Source organism: Perca flavescens, unplaced genomic scaffold (genome assembly GCF_004354835.1).
Source record: "Perca flavescens isolate YP-PL-M2 unplaced genomic scaffold, PFLA_1.0 EPR50_1.1_unplaced_scaf_2, whole genome shotgun sequence".
Classification (NCBI taxonomy): Eukaryota; Metazoa; Chordata; class Actinopteri; order Perciformes; family Percidae; genus Perca; species Perca flavescens.
The window spans coordinates 398,266-417,418 of record NW_021166625.1 but is presented as its reverse complement, the minus strand read 5'-3'; the positions used below and the strand labels follow the sequence as shown (position 1 = coordinate 417,418).

General features: G+C 43.4%; 1 protein-coding gene across 1 annotated transcript in view; it reads right to left on the bottom strand.

The window, feature by feature from the left end:
- Positions 1-842: 842 nt before the first annotated feature.
- Positions 843-19,153, bottom strand: part of LOC114551580 (NLR family CARD domain-containing protein 3) — a 21,249-nt gene continuing 2,938 nt past the window's right edge. Inside the window, exons 2-10 of the mRNA XM_028572600.1 lie at positions 12,845-12,958; positions 12,407-12,523; positions 11,294-11,372; positions 10,931-11,138; positions 9,029-10,796; positions 8,765-8,938; positions 8,494-8,667; positions 1,581-1,627; positions 843-1,457 (exon numbers count right to left, since the gene is read on the bottom strand). Coding sequence (XP_028428401.1) covers positions 937-1,457; positions 1,581-1,627; positions 8,494-8,667; positions 8,765-8,938; positions 9,029-10,796; positions 10,931-11,138; positions 11,294-11,372; positions 12,407-12,523; positions 12,845-12,958 — 3,202 coding nt within the window. The 3' untranslated portion in view covers positions 843-936. The remainder of the gene's footprint in view (positions 1,458-1,580; positions 1,628-8,493; positions 8,668-8,764; positions 8,939-9,028; positions 10,797-10,930; positions 11,139-11,293; positions 11,373-12,406; positions 12,524-12,844; positions 12,959-19,153) is intronic.

Below are 19,153 nucleotides of genomic sequence, written 5' to 3'. Positions count from 1 at the left end.
TCCGACCAATCTCCCGCTCCATTGTCCCCTCACTTCAAACAAAACCCCAAGGTACTTGAACTCCTTCACTTGGGACCACACATTTATTTATTTCACTCTCTATTTATTTCCAGTTCTTATATGCAAATCAGGGGGCGTGGCTATCTCTCACATTCAGAACAAGGTGAATGGGACTTCTTTGGCAGACCAACAACAGGACAATTTTAACAATTTTCATCTTTTTATAATTTTCAATATTCATCACTAAATTCACTTCTGAGAACGTTTTAAGTGAGAAATGAACTTGATTTTTGATGATTTCGAATATAGGCAGCGTTGCGAAAATCGTTGCCGAATTGACAATTTGCTTCAAAGTTTTCGGAGTTGAGGAGCTCCATATAGTGACGGGACAGCCAGCTAGCGTCTGCCAGGGGCTGCTAGCTCGTCACTCGGAGAACCCAATGTAAGCTGGAGGTCTCTCTCTCTCTCTCTCTCTCTCTCTCTCTCTCTCTCTCTCTCTCTCTCTCTCTCTCTCTGTCTCTCTCTCTCTCTCTCTCTCTCTCTCTCTCTCTCTCTCTCTCTCACACTCATACACACACACACACACACACGGCCATGCCCTGACGGAGCACCGGCAGTTTGCGGTGCTGTGTGCCCAGCCCACAGTCACCTATTCTGGGTAACTAGAGGACCAACTAGCGCTGACCTGACAGAGCACCACAACAGGCTGCTCGTGGTACTGCGGGTTGACACGATAGCTGAGGCGTTGCTAAGTGAGCTAGCGGGCAAACGACTGCTCTGTTCACCAGGAATCTGTTCAATCATTCTGAATTATTTTATACAAAGTTCATTCATTAGTTTATAACAATAACCTGAAGTATTTCTGTAAGTGTGATCCTGTACAGACTCAACTGATCAGCAGTGAGAAACAGGAGGAGACTCTCCGTCCTACAGAGGTCACAGAGACACTGAGGAACCAGGAGAACAGAACCAGAACCCAGGATAGAGAGGCTGAGTGAATGTGGTGTTGAAGGTGTAGAGGTGGATCAATGAGTCAGAGGAGACTGAGTAGAAGGACAGAGAGCCAGCAGGACAGTCCACATACACTGCTACTCTACCAGAGACAGAGGAGGAGGAGATGGGTGTTACTCTGTTATTGTGACGGACAGAGTAACCACGATCAGAGCAGATCAGACTCCAGGACTGATCATTATATCCAAACCAACAGTCTCCACTGCGTCCTCTCCTCCTGATTCCTCTGTAACTCACTGATATATAAACCACTCCTCTCATTTGGACCTCCCAGTAACAGCGACCTGTCAGACCATCTCTACACAGCAGCTGAGACCAGTAGTCAAACCTCTCTGGATGATCAGGATATGGCTGATCCTCCTCCACTAATGTCACCTTCCTGTTGTTGTCAGACAGTTTGAGTTTTCTGTTCACTGTGTTTGTGTCCAGTGTGAGTTCACAGGAATCTGACGGAGAGAAGGAGACACAACACAGCTGCAGTTATTAACCAATCAGCACTTTGATGATGACATCAGAGGGTTGAAGGAGTGATGTCACAGTTCCATGAATGAAATGTAATACAGACTTACACTTCCTCAGACCTGGTGTCAACCATCTGACTCCAGCAGGCTCCACCCTGAAAGGAGGAGGGGGGGGATTACATCACTCTCTCACACACAGCTTCATCTGATCTAATGTAGGGCTGGAATTTACTCATTTATATTCATATTTGGGCTGTCAATCAATTACTATATGTAGTTCAGTTTAATTTCCTTTAAAGTGTCATAATCATAAGAGAAGTTCTTACTAGAGAGAGAGACAGACAGAGAGAGAGAGAGAGAGAGAGAGAGAGACAGACAGACAGAGAGAGAGAGAGAGAGACAGACAGAGAGAGAGAGACAGACAGACAGAGAGAGACAGACAGAGAGAGAGAGAGAGAGATTTTTTTTTTGATTTTTACAAAACACTATTTACATAATTATAATTTGTGCAGGTTCACAATTAAATAAAGTGCTAATGCATTAAAATCTCAGTAGTTGTATTTAAAAGAAAAATATTATCCGATAAAAACCAGCTCATCATCAACCATAGAACAAACAATGTCATTAAAACACCAATGTAGTTTAAAAGCATCAATGTCTCCGATATGTTTGTAGAACCTGAACTCTAACCAGAGTCTGGCCCTGATGTTACAGAGCCAGACTGTCCTGCCCCTCTCTGTTCTCCACCCTGTTCTTTCTGCTGATATAAATCGCCATTTTGGCTTCTCCTGAAAGGTAGTTCAGGAGCTGCCATTTTTCTTTTTGTGCCTTTTTATAGACAGCTCCCATAATAAAAACCCTCTCAGTAAAAACTATGTTAAAAAGACTAAAAACCAATGTTAAAAGAGAGAAGAACTCAGAGAGTCTCTTACACTCAGTGAACATATGGTACACAGTCTCTCAGAGGTTACAGAACAGGCACTGGCATCTTTTACTGAGATAAAAGCATTGGAGGCGACAGCACCATGTAGAATCCTCCACTTGAGGTCAGCGGTCCGTTTCTTGAGGGGAGGCTTGTATTAAACCCTCCACTGGGGACAAGGATGTCCCCCCCCCAACCTGTCATTCCAGACAGTGGGGGGTCTGCCTCTCAGTCCTTTTTTATTTATGGCTTTCACACAGTTCTGGTAGTGTCACTTTGTCTGCTCCATGCAGGGTGAGCTTGCCCGGGCTACTGACAGCTAGCAGGGGGCCGGTCTCCTCTCCAAACTCTGGGCTCATGTAGACCTCTGGGAACGGGTCTGTGGGGTCTGGCATAGTCTCCCCCCGGCTGTACTCCACGAGGAGCATCCTCTCTCTCCCACTAAGCTTCTGGGTCCATAGGTTGAGGATTCTTTGTGTGACCCGGATGTAGGTCATTCCTAGGAGAGAGCCCAGAGCCCCGGCCCCCGATAGTCCAGGCCCTGCTGCCTCCACCAGCTGCTGCAGGCTCAGGGTCCTGGTCCTCGATAGTTCAGGCCCTGCTGCCTCCACCAGCTGCTGCAGGCTCAGGGTCCTGGTCCCCGATAGTCCAGGCCCTGCTGCCTCCACCAGCTGCTGCAGGCTCAGGGTCCTGGTCCCTGATAGTCCAGGCCCTGCTGCCTCCACCAGCTGCTGCAGGCTCAGGGTCCCGGATCGGTTCAGGGCTGCCAGTAGCCCGGGCACCCCGCTGCAGATGTCCAGTCTGCTCCCGTTGACCAGAGGCTCCTTTAACAACCAGTGCAGAGAGTTAGACCTATCATTCAACGTACAGTTAAAAAGGGCCCACGATTTAAAAACGCCCTGATAAAAAGGAGGAAACCCACTTAACTTTAAAAATGTAGGATCAGTTAAAAACAGAGCAGCATCCAACCCCAGTTTCCTCCCATGTCTGAGGATACAGCTGGTCACGTTCCTCCACACCAAGTCAGGCGGCCCAGACAAAAACTTTTGTATAAATTGAAGCCTGAAAGTGGCCGTTCTGCTGGCCAGGTGGACAAGGCCCTGTCCCCCCTCCTCTCTTGGTAAAAACAGCACCCCCTGTGGCACCCAGTGTAGACCCCCCCAAAAAAAATCTACCATTTTTCGCTGAGCTAGTAGACCTGACGGGGGGTCCACACAAGCTAAACGGTGCCACAAAAGGGATGCAACCAGATTATTTAAAAGTAAAACTCTACCTCTATAAGACATCTGAGGGAGTAGCCACTTCCATTTGTTCAGTTTATTTTCAATTTTGTCCATGACGGTCTCCCAGTTTCTCCGCACCATGACCTCAGTACCGAGGAACAGACCGAGATATTTTAAACCGTCCTTTTTCCAGACCAGGTTTTGGGAGAGAACCGGGAGACCGTCATGCCATTCACCAACAGCGAGGGCTTCACTTTTTTGCCAGTTCACCCTCGCTGCAGATAAAATATTAAAACCCAAAACAGTGTTTTCTAAAATATCCAACTCATGCTGGCTCTTAATTAAAACAATGACATCAGCATAAGCCGATAAAACCATGTTCTCACTAAAACCAGGTAAAATCAGACCTTCAATGTTGTTGCGTAGTCTGCAGAGGAGGGGTTCTAGGGAGAGTGCGTAGAGCATCCCGGACAGAGCACAGCCCTGCCGGACGCCTCTACACACTCTAAAAGGAGCACACAGACTGCCGTTAAACTTCAGCACACTCTCAACCTCACTGTACAACAGTGTTAAAGCCCAACGAGCTGGAGACCTCCAAAACATCCCGAAATAGGTGGACATTGTCCACCATGGACCTGCCGGGCACACAGTAGGTCTGGTCCCGATGGATGACCTGCTCAATAGCTCTCCCCAGCCTGGAGGCAAAGACTTTGGACAGAAGCTTGTAATCCACACAGAGCAGTTTTTTATGTCCTGCAGGTTTCCTTTTTTAGGCAGCAGCGTAACAACTGCCCTGCGGCAGGACATGGGCATGGAGCCAGAGGCCAGACTTTCATTAAAAACATCTAAAATATCGTGTGCAAAGATGTCCCAGAAGGCTTTAAAAAACTCGACTGTGAGGCCATCAATGCCTGGGGCACGTCTCCCCTGCATACTATGCAGGGCAGCATGGACCTCCTGCAGTTGTATGGGCGCCTCAAGACAGGAGTTGGTCTCCGCAGAGACCTGAGGTAGCCCACTCAGGAACTCCTCCTGTAGAGCCTCATGCTCCTCGTACTCACTAGAGTAGAGAGAGGAGTAAAACTCTACAGCTCTCCTTCTTATCTGCCTCGGCTCCATGATCTCCTGCCCTGTGTCTGAGAGCAGTGTGTGGATTACCCGCCCCTGCCCATTCTTCCTCTCCAGGCCGAAGAAGAAGCTAGAGGGAGCATCCATCTCCGAGACGGTCTGGAATTGGGACCTGACCAGTGCACCCTGTACTTTAACGTCCAGCAAGTCTGCTAAAGCTAGCTTTTTGATTTTGAGGACTTCAAAATGTCCTCGATCTCCTGTGGACTCACTTAACTTCTCTAGTTCCACTATATCACTCTCCAGGTCCTGCATAGATCTGGTGATGTCACGTGTGACATTGAGGGTGTGCTGTTGACATAAAAGCTTGATTTCTGTCTTACCATGGTCCCACCACTGCCTAAGACTGCTAAAATCACCCTTTCTCTGTCTAAAAATATTCCAAAAATAAATAAGGACCTCTCTAAAATTTTTGTCAAAAGTTCACATCTCTTATAAAAACATGACATAAAACCAAAGAGTGATCAGTAAAAACAGCAGGAACAATATTACACACTTTAAAAATATTAAAATGTTGTTTAAAACAATAAATACAATCAAGTCTGGCCGAGGAGATCCTACTCTCTCTTCATATCATCTAGCCACTCCGTCAGGAGGGATGGATGAGGGACTGTTACGGTCTTGTCGTCACGACTTTTTAAAAACATCCATGGTGTGTATCCACCTCCGTTTTTTGTCCATTTGTGCTTCATCCATGGTCAAACACCGGCTTTTACAGCGAACAGGCTAGCAAGCTACAAGCTATCAAACGTACACAGGCTTCGAACCGGAAAAGGAAAACCGACTTCCGGTTAAAAACCGATATGAATCATGGGTAAATTTGCTAACCCGGAAAAAGGTGAATAGAGAGCCGAAGTCCCGCCCTTCTACTTCCGGCCAATGGGACCTATCTTTCGAAAAAATATGAACGAGGGTCAATGGAGAGATAATAATTATTTTTTGATTCTAGGAGATACAGCAGACAGACAGGTCATGGGCAGAGATTTCACTGCTATAAGAGAGGAGATACAGCAGACAGACAGATTAGTCTGTGAAGAGAGAGAGCACGGAGGGCTACACAGACCTTCCCCTCATAACACACACACACACACACACGGACGCACACACATACACATACACACGCACGTGCACACACGCACGCACGCACGCACACAGACACACACGCGCAGACACGCACACACACACACAGACAGATAGACAGACACACACACACACAGACAGACACATTCACACACACGCACACACACATACACACGCACACACACACACACACACACACACACACACACACACTGACAGACAGAGACACACACTCACTCACACACACACAGACAGACACACACACACACACTCTCACACAGACAGACACACACACACACACACACACACAAACACACGCACACACTGTTTCACACACTTTATTTGCTTACTTACATGGTTAAAGAAAGTCTTTAAATACATCCCTGAATAAAACCAAACTGTGACACGATTCTAACAACATAGGCCCTATTTCTACCTTGTTTGTGGTAGTGGACATCTTCTACTTTTACTAAAGTAAATATGTCTCTGGATATTTGTACTTTTACTTAAGTACTGAGATTCAGTACTTCCTCCACCACTGCAATACAAGTCATCTGCGGCTCCGACAACTATCTCAGCGCTTCCCGGGAGGTGCACAGGAAGTGTCATGTCCTTATATGGGAATTTTTGGGGCGTTTTTTTATGCTAATTAGGAACAACTGGCACGCGCTTTCACTAGGGAAGACGTGGGATTCATCAATCCTAAGAACACAGGTGCGAACAATTCTGCTGTTTAAGAACACGTCATGAATCCGGCGTAGACTTTTCTTAGAAACTTTCTTAAGAACATATTTAAGAGAAAACTTAGGAAGATATTGGTGAATGAAGCCCATTATTTGTAGAAAGATATTTAGAAATAGTCATAGCTTATAGAGATTGGTGCATATGGTTGTAAAACATATTCTCCCATTTTGATTAAGGGTTTGAAATTAATTTCCTGAGGAACATTAATCCCTCTGCTCACTTTTAAGGCAAAGTAGGCTAAATAATACATTTTATTTATATAGTGCTTTACAGGCGACTTAAAGACACTTTACAGTAAAACCAGCACATTTAGCACATAAAAACAGATACAGCAATAAAACCAACACTTAAAACAAGCATATTAAAAACAATTAAAACAGAGTGTACAACTTTGTAAAATTGTGGAGTGACTAGTAAGTAAATCTTTTTAAATCCTTACGCATTCAGTCGGTCCGCTATAGTCTGTCGGGCTTTTTCTCTGTCTGATAACAACAGCCGTAATTCCCCTTTTGCATATTATATGCTTCACCTCCTCGTAATTTTCCATTAGAAGCTGCTGCTCAGCGGTGAAACCTATGCTGCACGGGTCTTCTCCATTTCTACATCAGTAAATCTGTGATCGATACCGTGGTCTATTTAAGAAAGCCGTGAACGTGCACTTATCCAAGCTATGTACACCTGGCTTGACATAGCTTCACCTTTTTATCCTGGCTCGGCAAACGTGCAACCAATTAAGCCGCGATGAGTGGATCACACTAAGTTAAGCTGCGCTTTTTTCAGTTATCCTGGATTTCTTAATTCTACTTTTGTGCAACAGGTCCCTGGTCATATTTACTCATACGGTGACCACAAAGCAATCAAAAACACAAATTACACAATCCGCAATCAACAGGCCTCCCCACAAATTCCAGGCAAGCAGCGGGGGCTTAACACACAAAGGCACATCGGCCACTGACACTGCTCAAATCTTTAACGCCTAAAGCAATCAGTAATAGCAATAAAATAATTTCACTGAAAAAGCCATGAAACATCAACATTACATCACTCTCACACGCACATATATTGGAACTAGGACAGAGCGTTTTGAGGGACTTTTTGGATTTAAAGTCGGTACTCTCTCAGCACAAGAGGAACTTTGTACAATAATTGGACCACACGTCAGTGTATGTCTCTGATCGATCACATAAGCCATGCAGCACCGGCAACTGACATTGTAAACCTCTAGCTAACCTCTAGCTGGACCTTTCTGTTGACTTGAAACTGACTTGATCCCGGGAAAGAGGGAAAAACAGGATGTTTCTTAAAACCACGGACAGTGCCTTTCACAAATTATTAACAAAACGGAGTTATCATTTTAGTTATTTTAGAGATGTTCTCCTTTAAAACTTCCTACACAAATATCTCCTTTTTGTTCATCAGTGATTGTACCTGAGAGTGTCCAGTCTCCAGAGAGAATCCTTCAGTCCCGCTGACAGTAGCTTCACTCCCGAGTCTCCTGGATGATTGTAGCTCAGGTCCAGCTCTCCTAGATGGGAGGGGTTGGAGCTCAGAGCTGAGACCAGTGAAGAACAGCCTTCCCCTGAGATCAGACAGCCTGAAAGACTGAAAACACACAGAACAACACACAGGAACCCTCTGTCAACACGGGAAAATTGCTGTCCAGGTACATTTTGGTCCAGATTAAGAATAAATATTTAAAATAATCTGTGCTGCTGTGGTTTTTAATTATTTAACAACAAAAGTAAACAATGAAAAATCCTCATGGAAAGTAATTCTGAGTCTAGAAATTCATAATTACATAATTAAAAACTACTGCCCAAGTTTATCATATAAACAAACAGAAAGCTAGATGTTAGTTTTTTTGTCAACTAAAGTTAATCAGAGTTTAAATGGCCATCATTTGAATGTCTTACTGAATCCTGACCTGAGAGTCTCCAGTGTGCAGTGTGGACTCCTTAATCCAACACAGATCAGCTTCCCTCCTGAATTCTGCAGGTTGTTGTTACTCAGGTCCAGCTCTCTCAGACTAGAGGACTCTGAGCTGAGAACTGAGGACAGAGCTTCACAGCTTCTCTCTGACAGATTACAGCCACTCAACCTAAAGAGGATATTCAGACAGTCCATTTAATAATTGATAAATTAAGAAACAAAAGAGCTTAGGTAGCAGTCTTTTTTTTAATAAAAGGTTGAATAACCTGAGATTTTCCAGTGTGCAGTATGGACTCTTCAGTCCATCAGAGATCAGCTTCCCTCCTGAATCCTGCAGCTCGTTGTTACTCAGGTCCAGCTGTTTCAGAATAGAGGACTGGGAGCTGAGAACTGAGGACAGAGCTTCACAGCTTCTCTCTGACAGGTTACAGCCACTCAGTCTGGAGAGACAACAGGAAGGAAACAAGTTATTATATTTAACTCCTGTTGAAAGATATCAGAGTATTTATAGATGAATAAATCCCACTTACAGAGCTGTGTTGGAGGCTTTGACCACTGGAAGGAGCCTCAGAAAAGCATCCTCTGAAGCAGAGTATTTCTTCAGGTCAAACACGTCAAGATCTTCTTCTGATGACAGTAAGATGAAGACCAGAGCTGACCACTGAGCAGGAGACAGATTATCTGTGGAGAGACTTCCTGATCTCAGGGACCGTTGGATCTCCTCAACTAGAGAACCATCATTCAGTTCATTCAGACAGTGGAACAGATTGATGCTTCTCTCTGCAGACAGATTCTCACTGATCTTCTTTTTGATGTACTCGACTGTTTCCCGATTGGTCTGTGAGATACTTCCTGTCTGTGTCAGCAGACCTCGTAGGAGACTCTGATTGGTCTGCAGTGAAAGACCCAGGAGGAAGCGGAGGAACAAGTCCAGGTGTCCATTTGGACTCTGTAAGGCCTCGTCCACAGCACTCTGGTAGAACTGTGTTGATGTTCTTTGTTTTCCTGACAGCAGGTTGACTCCAGAGTTGGTGAAGGTCAGATGGACATGAAGAGCAGCCAGAAACTCCTGAACACTCAGATGGATGAAGCAGAACACCTTGTCCTGGTACAGTCCTCTCTCCTCTTTAAAGATCTGTGTGAAAACTCCTGAGCATACTGAGGCTACTGTGATATTGATGCCACACTCCGTCAGGTCTGATTCATAGAAGATCAGGTTGCCTTTCTGCAGCTGCTCAAAAGCCAGTTTTCCCAGAGACTTGATCATGTTCCTGCTCTCTGGACTCCAGTGTGGATCTGTCTCAGCTCCTCCATCATACTTGATGTTCTTCACTTTGGACTCAACCACCAGGAAGTGGATGTACATCTCAGTCAGGGTCTTAGGCAGCTTTCCTCCCTCTCTGGTCTTCAACACGTCCTCCAGAACTGTAGCAGTGATCCAGCAGAAGACTGGGATGTGGCACATGATGTAGAGGCTTCGGGATTTCTTGATGTGGGAGATGATTCTGCTGGCCTGCTTCACATCTGTGAATCTCTTCCTGAAGTACTCCTCCTTCTGAGGGTCAGTGAACCCTCTGACCTCTGTCACCATGTCAACACACTCAGGAGGGATCTGATTGGCTGCCGCAGGTCGTGTGGTTATCCAGAGGCGAGCAGAGGGAAGCAGATTCCCCCTGATTAGGTTTGTCAGCAACACATCCACTGAGGTGGACTTTGTAACATCAGTGAAGATTTTAGTGTTGAGGAAGTCTAGAGGAAGTCGACACTCATCCAGACCATCAAAGATGAACACAACCGGGAACTCTTCAAACCTGCAGATTCCTGCTTCTTTGGTTTCACTAAAGAAGTAATGAATGAGTTCCACCAAGCTGTACTTTTTCTCTTTCAGCACATTCAGCTCTCTGAAAGTGAATGGAAATGTGAACTGGATGTCCTGATTGGCTGTGTCTTCAGCCCAGTCCAGAGTAAACTTCTGTGTTAAGACTGTTTTCCCGATGCCAGCCACTCCCTTTGTCAGCACTGTTCTGATTGGTTCATCTCTTTCAGGTAGGGCTTTAAATATGTTTTCATTTCTGATTGTTTTTTCTGGTCTGTTTGGTTTCCTGGATGCTGTTTCAATCTGTCTGACCTCATGTTCAGCATTGACCTCTGCAGTCCCTCCCTCTATGATGTAGATCTCTGTGAACATCTGATTCAGAAGGGTTGGGTTTCCTGCTTTAGCAATCCCCTCAAACACACACTGGAACTTCTTGTTAAGTTTAGATTTGAGTTTACACTTACAAACTCCAGCTGGACTTCCTTAATGAATAGAGAATAATGAAGATCAGTAAGTGATTTATAAAGAAACATGAACATACTTTTACCCATCTCTGGAGACAGTAGTAAACGATCCATTAGTCCAGCATGTTCAATCTTTAGAGAAATCCTCTTACTGCTCTGCAGACAGTCAGCCAGCTCGTCCTGCTTCAATCTCCTCAGGAAGTGCAGTGTGATCTTCAGAAATGCCTCTCTGCTCCCCTTCTGCTCTTCATCCTCATCCTCCCTCTGACTCTCTGAGCATTCTGGGTAATCTGGACTCAGAATCTTCTGGATCTTCTTCAGCTCGTTCTTCACAAAAGTGACAATGTTGTCCTCCAGCAGCTGGAACAGAAGATTATATGAATCAAATCAAACTAAAATCATGGAAGCAAACATCAGATCCATGTTGTACAGACTGACAATCCTCTGGTCTAAAACGTGCAGCAGGTGATTGTGAACAGAATAGATGTAAAAGTAGTTGTTGTAAATGTACAGACCATAAATATGGAGTCCAGGTGTGTTTGATGCTGCTGGGCAGACTGACCAATGGGAACCTCTGCACTCTCCTGGTCCACTCTGTGGAGGAATCAGGAAGAATAAGCTCACATCATGTCTGTCCACAAAGAGACAAACATAAGGTAATTTCCTGTGACTTAAAGTGTTGATAACAACATCAGATGCTTTCCCCTGACATTAAAGTGTTTGTGGTACTGCTGACCCCACTGTGAATTAACAGAAAGAAGAAGTAAACAAGGGCTACAACATTGTTGGTTTAAAGAACTCCTACAGCAGCACTGGTATCATGATGCCAGGAGTTCTGCAGCTTTTGTAGTCATTGAAGCAAACATTTGTAGGTTCAGTTGGCCTGAAAACGATTTTGGCAAACCATCAGCCAACTCAGGAGGGGAAGCAGAGCTTAGATGGCCTGTTTGTAGTCGGGGAGAACTGCTGACCTGGACTGATGTTACTTTTGGATGGTGGTTCCCTTTTCTTGCTTCCCCTTTTTGATTTCTGATCTGACATCCAACTGGTAAACCTAGATCCAACATTCGGGGAGAATTTTGAATTTTGACCAATTTTGGTCAGAAGACTTGGGGGAAAAAAATCTGGTCATGAAGCCACTCACTGAAACTTGGCCTTAAGTCTCCCGACTCAAATGGCAGAGGTCTTCTCATAGCAAATAGTGTCCTGACCCAGGTGACACAAACACTTACCCAGGGTCGCTGGTTCTCCAGGGGGGATATGCAAATGAAGTTACCCTGGAAGGGGCACTCTGAAGAGCATACATCCCAACCATCCCCCTGGTATTCCCAGTTGGAGAAGAACATTTGGGAAGAATGTTGCCATTCATGATTTTTCATGATAGGCTAACCTATGGCTGAGGGAGATTTAAAATGCTTTTTAATGGGGCTAAAACACCAGATAATATTGGACCAAACCAGGTCCAATATTAAATTGAGATCTACAGTTGAAGACTGGTCTTACTGGTCAGGTTTCAGATGTGAGAATATATATGTGATGAAGAAAGATGCTGAAAATAAATTCCAAAACTTCTCTAGATAATATAATGGCATAATATGTATGGCAATATTATAATATTAACAGCTTACCTCTTTCCAGCAGAGGGTTGTTGGTGTTTAAAGTCAATATAGCGATAAGTTGACCGGTCGCTCTTGAAGGACACACAGCTGGCTTCAGGTTCAGCAGAGTCTGGTCTTTGATAGATCCTGTTACACAGAGAGTAAGACCAACAGGGATGGAAATTCACTTTTTAGTATTCAGACACAAAAACTGCTGGAGATTCAAGCAACAACTAAAACAATATTAACACAAAGAAGTTCAATAAACTATACAAAAAACTGGGTTAAAAAGCTAAAACACCAGAGAAAAATCTGAAAAATCTGGTCCTGATAGGAAAACACATTTATTGAGGGTCTCATCAGTTTTCCTGTGAAGAAGAAAGATGCTGAAAATGAATTCAATATTTCTCTGGATACATAAAAGTTGAAATATGAATCAACAATATTATAATATTATTAACAGCTTACCTCTTTTTAGCAGAGGGTTGCTCTCCTTTAAAGTCAATATAGCGACCATCATGTGACTGGTCGCTCTTAAAGGACACACAGCTGGGTTCAGGATCAGGTGTCTCTGATCTGGTCCTGATAGAAAAAAACATTTATTGAGGGTCACATGTTCAGGTAAAGTCTTTCTGAATAGTGTAGGCTTAATTATTAACAATACTATTCCAATAATGCTTTACATTTTTTATTATTATTTGAGTGTGCATGAGAGTGACATGACCCAAAACATCCCAGACGGGATATACAGTACAGGCCAAAAGTTTGGACACACCTTCTCATTCAATGTGTTTCCTTTTTATTTTCATGACTATTTACATTGTAGATTCTCCCTGAAGGCATCAAAACTATGAATGAACACATATGGAATTATGTACTTAACAAAAAAGTGTGAAATAACTGAAAACATGTCTTATATTTTAGATTCTTCAAAGTAGCCAACCTTTGCTTTTTTTGATAGATCCTGTTACAGAGAAAGTACACAGGGATGGAAATTCACTTTTTAGTATTCAGACACAAAAACAAGAACCCTTGGTGTTCTCTCAATGAGCTTCATGAGGTAGTCACCTGAAATGGTTTTACCTTCACAGGTGTGCTTTGTCAGGGTTAATTAGTGGAAGTTTTTCCCTTATTAATAAAAAAGCAAAGTGTGGCTACTTTGAAGAATCTAAAATATAAGACATGTTTTCAGTTATTTCACACTTTTTTGTTAAGTACATAATTCCATATGTGTTCATTCATAGTTTTGATGCCTTCAGTGAGAATCTACAATGTAAATAGAAAACGCATTTGAATGAGAAGGTGTGTCCAAACTTTTGGCCTGTACTCTAGTTCCATCCAATGAGACTTGTTCCAGTTTGCTGGATGTTCACAACTCACCTCAATCTTCTTAACATTTCAATTTCCCTTTTCATTGCAATTTGCTCCTTCTGCCATTCAAGTCTCTCCATCAATACTCTCTCTTCCATTTCAAGTAGCCTCTCCTCCATTTCTACTCGACTCTCCCTTACAGGTCTTTTTTTTCAAAGTAGTGGTATCTCCATGGACCGGTGACTCTGCATGGACACACAGCTGCGTTCAGATTCAGGTTCAGCAGGGTCTGGTCTCTGATGGTTCCTGTTAGAAAGAGAGGAAGACCACTTTTTAATCTTCAGAACTAGAAGCTGCTGTACAGACCTGTCCATTAAATCAACTATCCATTAGTCCAGTGTTTTTCAACCTTTTTTTATTTTTTACATAAAAAAAATCCTGCGGCACACCACCAACAATTATTTTTACAAAATGACACATTGTAGCCTGATAAGATCAGAATCTGCATTTTTCCTTTTTAAAAATGTATCCATCGTTTTTGCAGGCTTACATCGATGATCTCGGCCCTACTGCTTATATCCTGTCACTGCGTGATGCGCGCGAAAGATGGCACAGGGCTCCAGACTAACTTTTTTCACTAGGAGCACAGTGGCCCCCCAACTGAAAATTTTAGGGGTAAATCAACATGCTAACCAAATATTATTATTTCTACTAATTTCCACTGTATTACTAATAAATACTTTGATAATAGATGCAGAAATTACAATGTGCTGTTTTAAATTCAGTCACTTTTGAAGATGCAACATAGAAGGTAAACTGACGACCCCATCACTGTCATGACAGTAAAAAAATATATACAGTACTTTTTTATTATTACTGTATTTGTATATTATTTTAGTAGTTTTATTTTCATCATGACTGTTTTTAACTGCTCTTTAATGTTTCATGTAAAGCTCTTTGAATTGCCTTGTTGCTGAAAGCTGCTGTAGAAATAAAGTTGCCTTGCCTTACAACCTCAGCCTGTCAGTCGCGGGGGGAAATGGAGCAGCAGCCCTGCCCGCTGCAGAGAGCAGACAGTATTAAACCCAACCCGGTCTCACGCCAGGTCCTGAAATAGTCACGTTATTTTGATTCATAAATTCGTTACAGGTTACGATTTTGACGTTTTTTTCGTGTACATGCAATGGGACGCCACTCGCGGGACGCAATCCCCGGGCGCAGGGGCACACAACAACGGGGAAATGAAACGCCACAACAACGGGACTGTTGTGGTTAAGAAAAAAGAAGAACAGGTAAAGGAACCGTCACACGCGGGACACGCTGACAAAGGAACTGCAACACGCGGGACGCGATCCCCGGTCTCCGGGGTGAAAGTCCTGTGTTTTCTGACCCATCCACCACCCAGAACAACCTCCCTACGCGGACTTTCGCCTTATCAATACTACTCGCTACCGTCATCGTTCTGGGATCACGAAATATGCTTCCCATTAAAATGCATTGCTTTCAATTTCGTAATCACCACACAAAAAAAAGGCTTTTACGCAGTGGCGTAACGAGCCAACACCGGGCCCCTAAGCAGGATTATCAGGGTGGGCCGCCTACTACAGCACGTGATGTAGGCGCAATGTCCACGAGTAGGCTACCATGAATAGGACAGGATAGGATCATAGAGACACAGCATATAAGAGATGAGATGACTGACAAAATCAGGAGTAGCCTACACGCACCACAATAACAAAAGAAACACTGGTGACGGTTCACCATAACACATGAAAAAACACACAAGGACATCCTTCCAGGATTTCGCGGCCTATTTTTGAGATTGTTGCGGCCCAAAATGCCTGATTTCACGGGAGCTTTTGTAAAAAGAAAAGTTGCTATGTCTTTTGTATGTTTGTGCAATGAAGTTGCAGAAGACAGTGAAAGTTGCAAAAAAAGTTGCAATATTTTTGTATAGTTCTTTAAAAATAGAAATGAAACTTGTTTTGGGGAGAATAATAATTAGTACTATTAATCAATTACTCTGGGCTGAGATTTCCTAGGAACCTTAAAAGGCTCAGGATGCTGAAAATGTTGGTATAATATGAAAATGGCTGGTAGATTTAAGACAAGAAATTATAATTCATTGAATGAATCAAATATGAACATATCTGTCACTGTCAGTGGCTTGTTGATCTTTATATTGTTAGTTAATTTCCTATCCTGGCCACAAACACACACACACAGATTCATACGTTTTGATAAAGTACTTATTGGACTTTAACTTATCATTGCACTTACATGACCTAAATTGAGGTCATCCTGTAGGTCTTATCTCCGGTTTTTCCTGCATCCACTGTGTGTGTGTGTGTCTGTGTGTGTGTGTGCGCGCGTCAGTCGCGGGTGAAATGGAGCAGCAGCCCCGCCCGCTGCGTACATTGATGTTAAAATGTATACAGGTTGGCAGGACGGTCTGAAGTGTTTTGAAGGTCTTTCGCTGTACGTTTGGTTGGTAAATGTGAGATGTTCGAGTCACACACACGATCATCTTCATAACAGAAACAAGGAAATGAATTGTAAACGTTCTCACTCCCGCTTGGTCAGTGGCTGCACGTGGGACTGCTGTCGCGAGTAATGAAAATGCGATAGGGGCCCCGGCTGTCAATCAATATCTTCCAGTGATGCAGGCCCCTGATTGGTCCAGGACCATAAGCACCGCTTACCCTGCTTACCGATAGTTATGCGCCTGCTTTTGCGTAACCTGTCCATGACTTAATAGATTCAATAACGTAATCATATAACGAACTGTCGTGAGACCGGGCTGATTAAACCAGAAGCCGCTTCAGTGACTATATAATAAGAAATCGTTCCAGCGTACATTGATGTTAAAATGTATACAGGTTGGCAGGACGGTCTGAAGTGTTTTGAAGGTCTTTTGCTGTACGTTTTGTTGGTAAATGTGAGATGTTCGAGTCACACACACGATCATCTTCATAACAGAAACAAGGAAATGAATTGTAAACGTTCTCACTCCCGCTTGGTCAGTGGCTGCACGTGTGATGCAGGACCCTGATTGGTCCGGGCCCGTAAGCACCGCTTACCCTGCTTACCGATAGTTACGCGCCTGCTTTTGCGTAACCTGTCCATGACTTAATAGATTCAATAACGTAACTATATAACGAACTGATTAAACCAGAAGCCGCTTCAGTGACTATATAATGAAAAATCGTTCCAGCGTACAGTGATGTTAAAATGTCTACACGTTAGCAGTAGAGTCTGAAGTGTTTTGAAGGTCTTTCGCTGTACGTTTTGTTGGTAAATGTGAGATGTTGGAGTCACACACACGATCGTCTTCATAACAGAAACAAGGAAATTAATTTGACCAGTTCTCACTCCCGCTTGGTCAGTGGCTGTTCTCTCATTACTGACAGGTGCTCAGACGCCGATTGAAATCGAGAGGAGAAGTGGTGTGGCGTGCATCAGTGATGAAGTCTGCGAGGCTGGGGGGAACATGTCGCTGTTCCCTCGAATGATGCGGCCAGAGGTCAAGTTTTTGTGTGAAGGCGTCCACTCTGTCTGCAAGGAGCAGAATCTGAGTTTCTATGAGGAGGGGTGTGTGTCTCCTCTCTGGTCTGACTGGTGCGCGAGGCTACTGAAAGACTGACCGCCTGGGAGGGCTTTTGGACGGGGGAGGGGCTCACGGCAGCACCCACTGCTCGTTGAGCACAGTAACTGCAGAGTGATACGTGCTTTCATGAGTCTCCAAACATCACAAAAGTCTCCAATAACACCAGAAAAAGTCGCTAGATTTGTCGCTAGTCGTTTTTGACAAAAAAAGTCGCCAGAAGGATGATTTTGTTTGTGTGTTATAATAGTCCAACTACTTGCATTTCAACATGGGGGACATTTCTTTTCTGAATATTTTTTTTTCCTCCCATCCTGTAGCCTCCTCAGGGTCCCACCGGTTGAGAACCACTGAGATAGAGAAAAAAAGAGCTGAGTCATGTTGTCTCCACATCAGTCCTGTCAGTGAATAGACCGACCGACACTAACTGCTGCAGACAGATTTCTAACCCTGAAGAGACCAAAGACTAACTTGGCAGAAAAATCACAATTAGATTGTTTCCCCCACATGGTTGAGCCCTAATGCCCAGATAACTAACGTGGAGAGAAAACTATGTACACATAGGCAGGATTTATGGAGGGGGGCTTTTTACAAGTTTTTATTCCTTTTTTAAGGTTTTTGTCACCTTTTTGGAATAATTGTTGACTTTCTTTCCGATATTTTTGACATTCTTTCCGATATTTTAGCCCAAAGTCCACAGAGGCAGCCCGGTTGGTAATTTACTTAGCAGTAAATGACGATTGCATTTCATTGGACAATTCTGTTGTATAATGCCAATAAAGCTGAACCTTGAACCTTTTATCAGAAACAGTAGAGTTGTGTTGTGTCTCACTTTACTCTGATGGAGACGACCGTTGGTTTTCTGACAGCAGGAGAAAGGAAATAAAGATCAGCTGTTTGATTCCAGTTAATCACCAACATGGAGATTTATCTTCAACACTTTCTCAGGAAATAAGAAGTGAAGTAGAAACATTATATTTAACATCACAGAGCCAGAAACTAACCCTGAAGAGACCAAAGACTAACGTGTTGTTAAAGTATCAAACAGCAACTTACAGTTTCCTCAAACAGTCCAAAGAGCTGATGAAGAAGAGTTGATGAAGAAGAGTTGATGAAGAAGAGGGTTTCTCTCCACCTAGAGAGAAATCTCTGACACAGGTGAGCTGTTTCCTGGAATGAGTCCCAGCTCCACCTGTCAGGAAGCAGGCAGGAAGGGCTGCAACAGGAGCAGATTTTCACAATAAAATGAAATTTGGACTAATGGAGCCAAGACTGAGAATCAATCTCTCTTTTCTGTCCTGTCAGTGTTTGTTCTAGGTTTTGTAGAAGACTGATGTCCGAATATTCAGTGGTGGGGAGTTTAGGGTTTGTCTTTCAAGAAAAGGTTACGTTTGTCAATAAAAAAATATGCAATTTTGCATAATGTTGGACTGTTAATATTACCATGTGTGTCTTAAACGTTGGAAAAGCTAGATCAGCTAATAAACAAATAACGCTCAGAAAGATTAAAGTCTAACTTAAAACTAAAGAAGTCTGACTACAATCATAAAATCTGAGAAAAGTTTAGTTTTAAAGATCACATTGACTTCACATTAATTCAGCTAGGTGGTACCTAAAACAGCTCCAATGGTAGAGAAACCCTGCCTGAGACGTTAAAAACAATTACATTAAAGACACTTCTCCTCCTCCACACATTACTACAACAGTAACAGAGGCATTTAGGTCACTACATTTTATTCTGAAAGGTCCCAGAGGAAACAGTAGAGTCCTGTTGTGTCTGACTTTAAGCTGGTGGAAACGACGGTGTGTTTTCTGACAGCAGGAGAAAGGCTCGGACCCCCCATCTTCAAACTCAGCTTCAT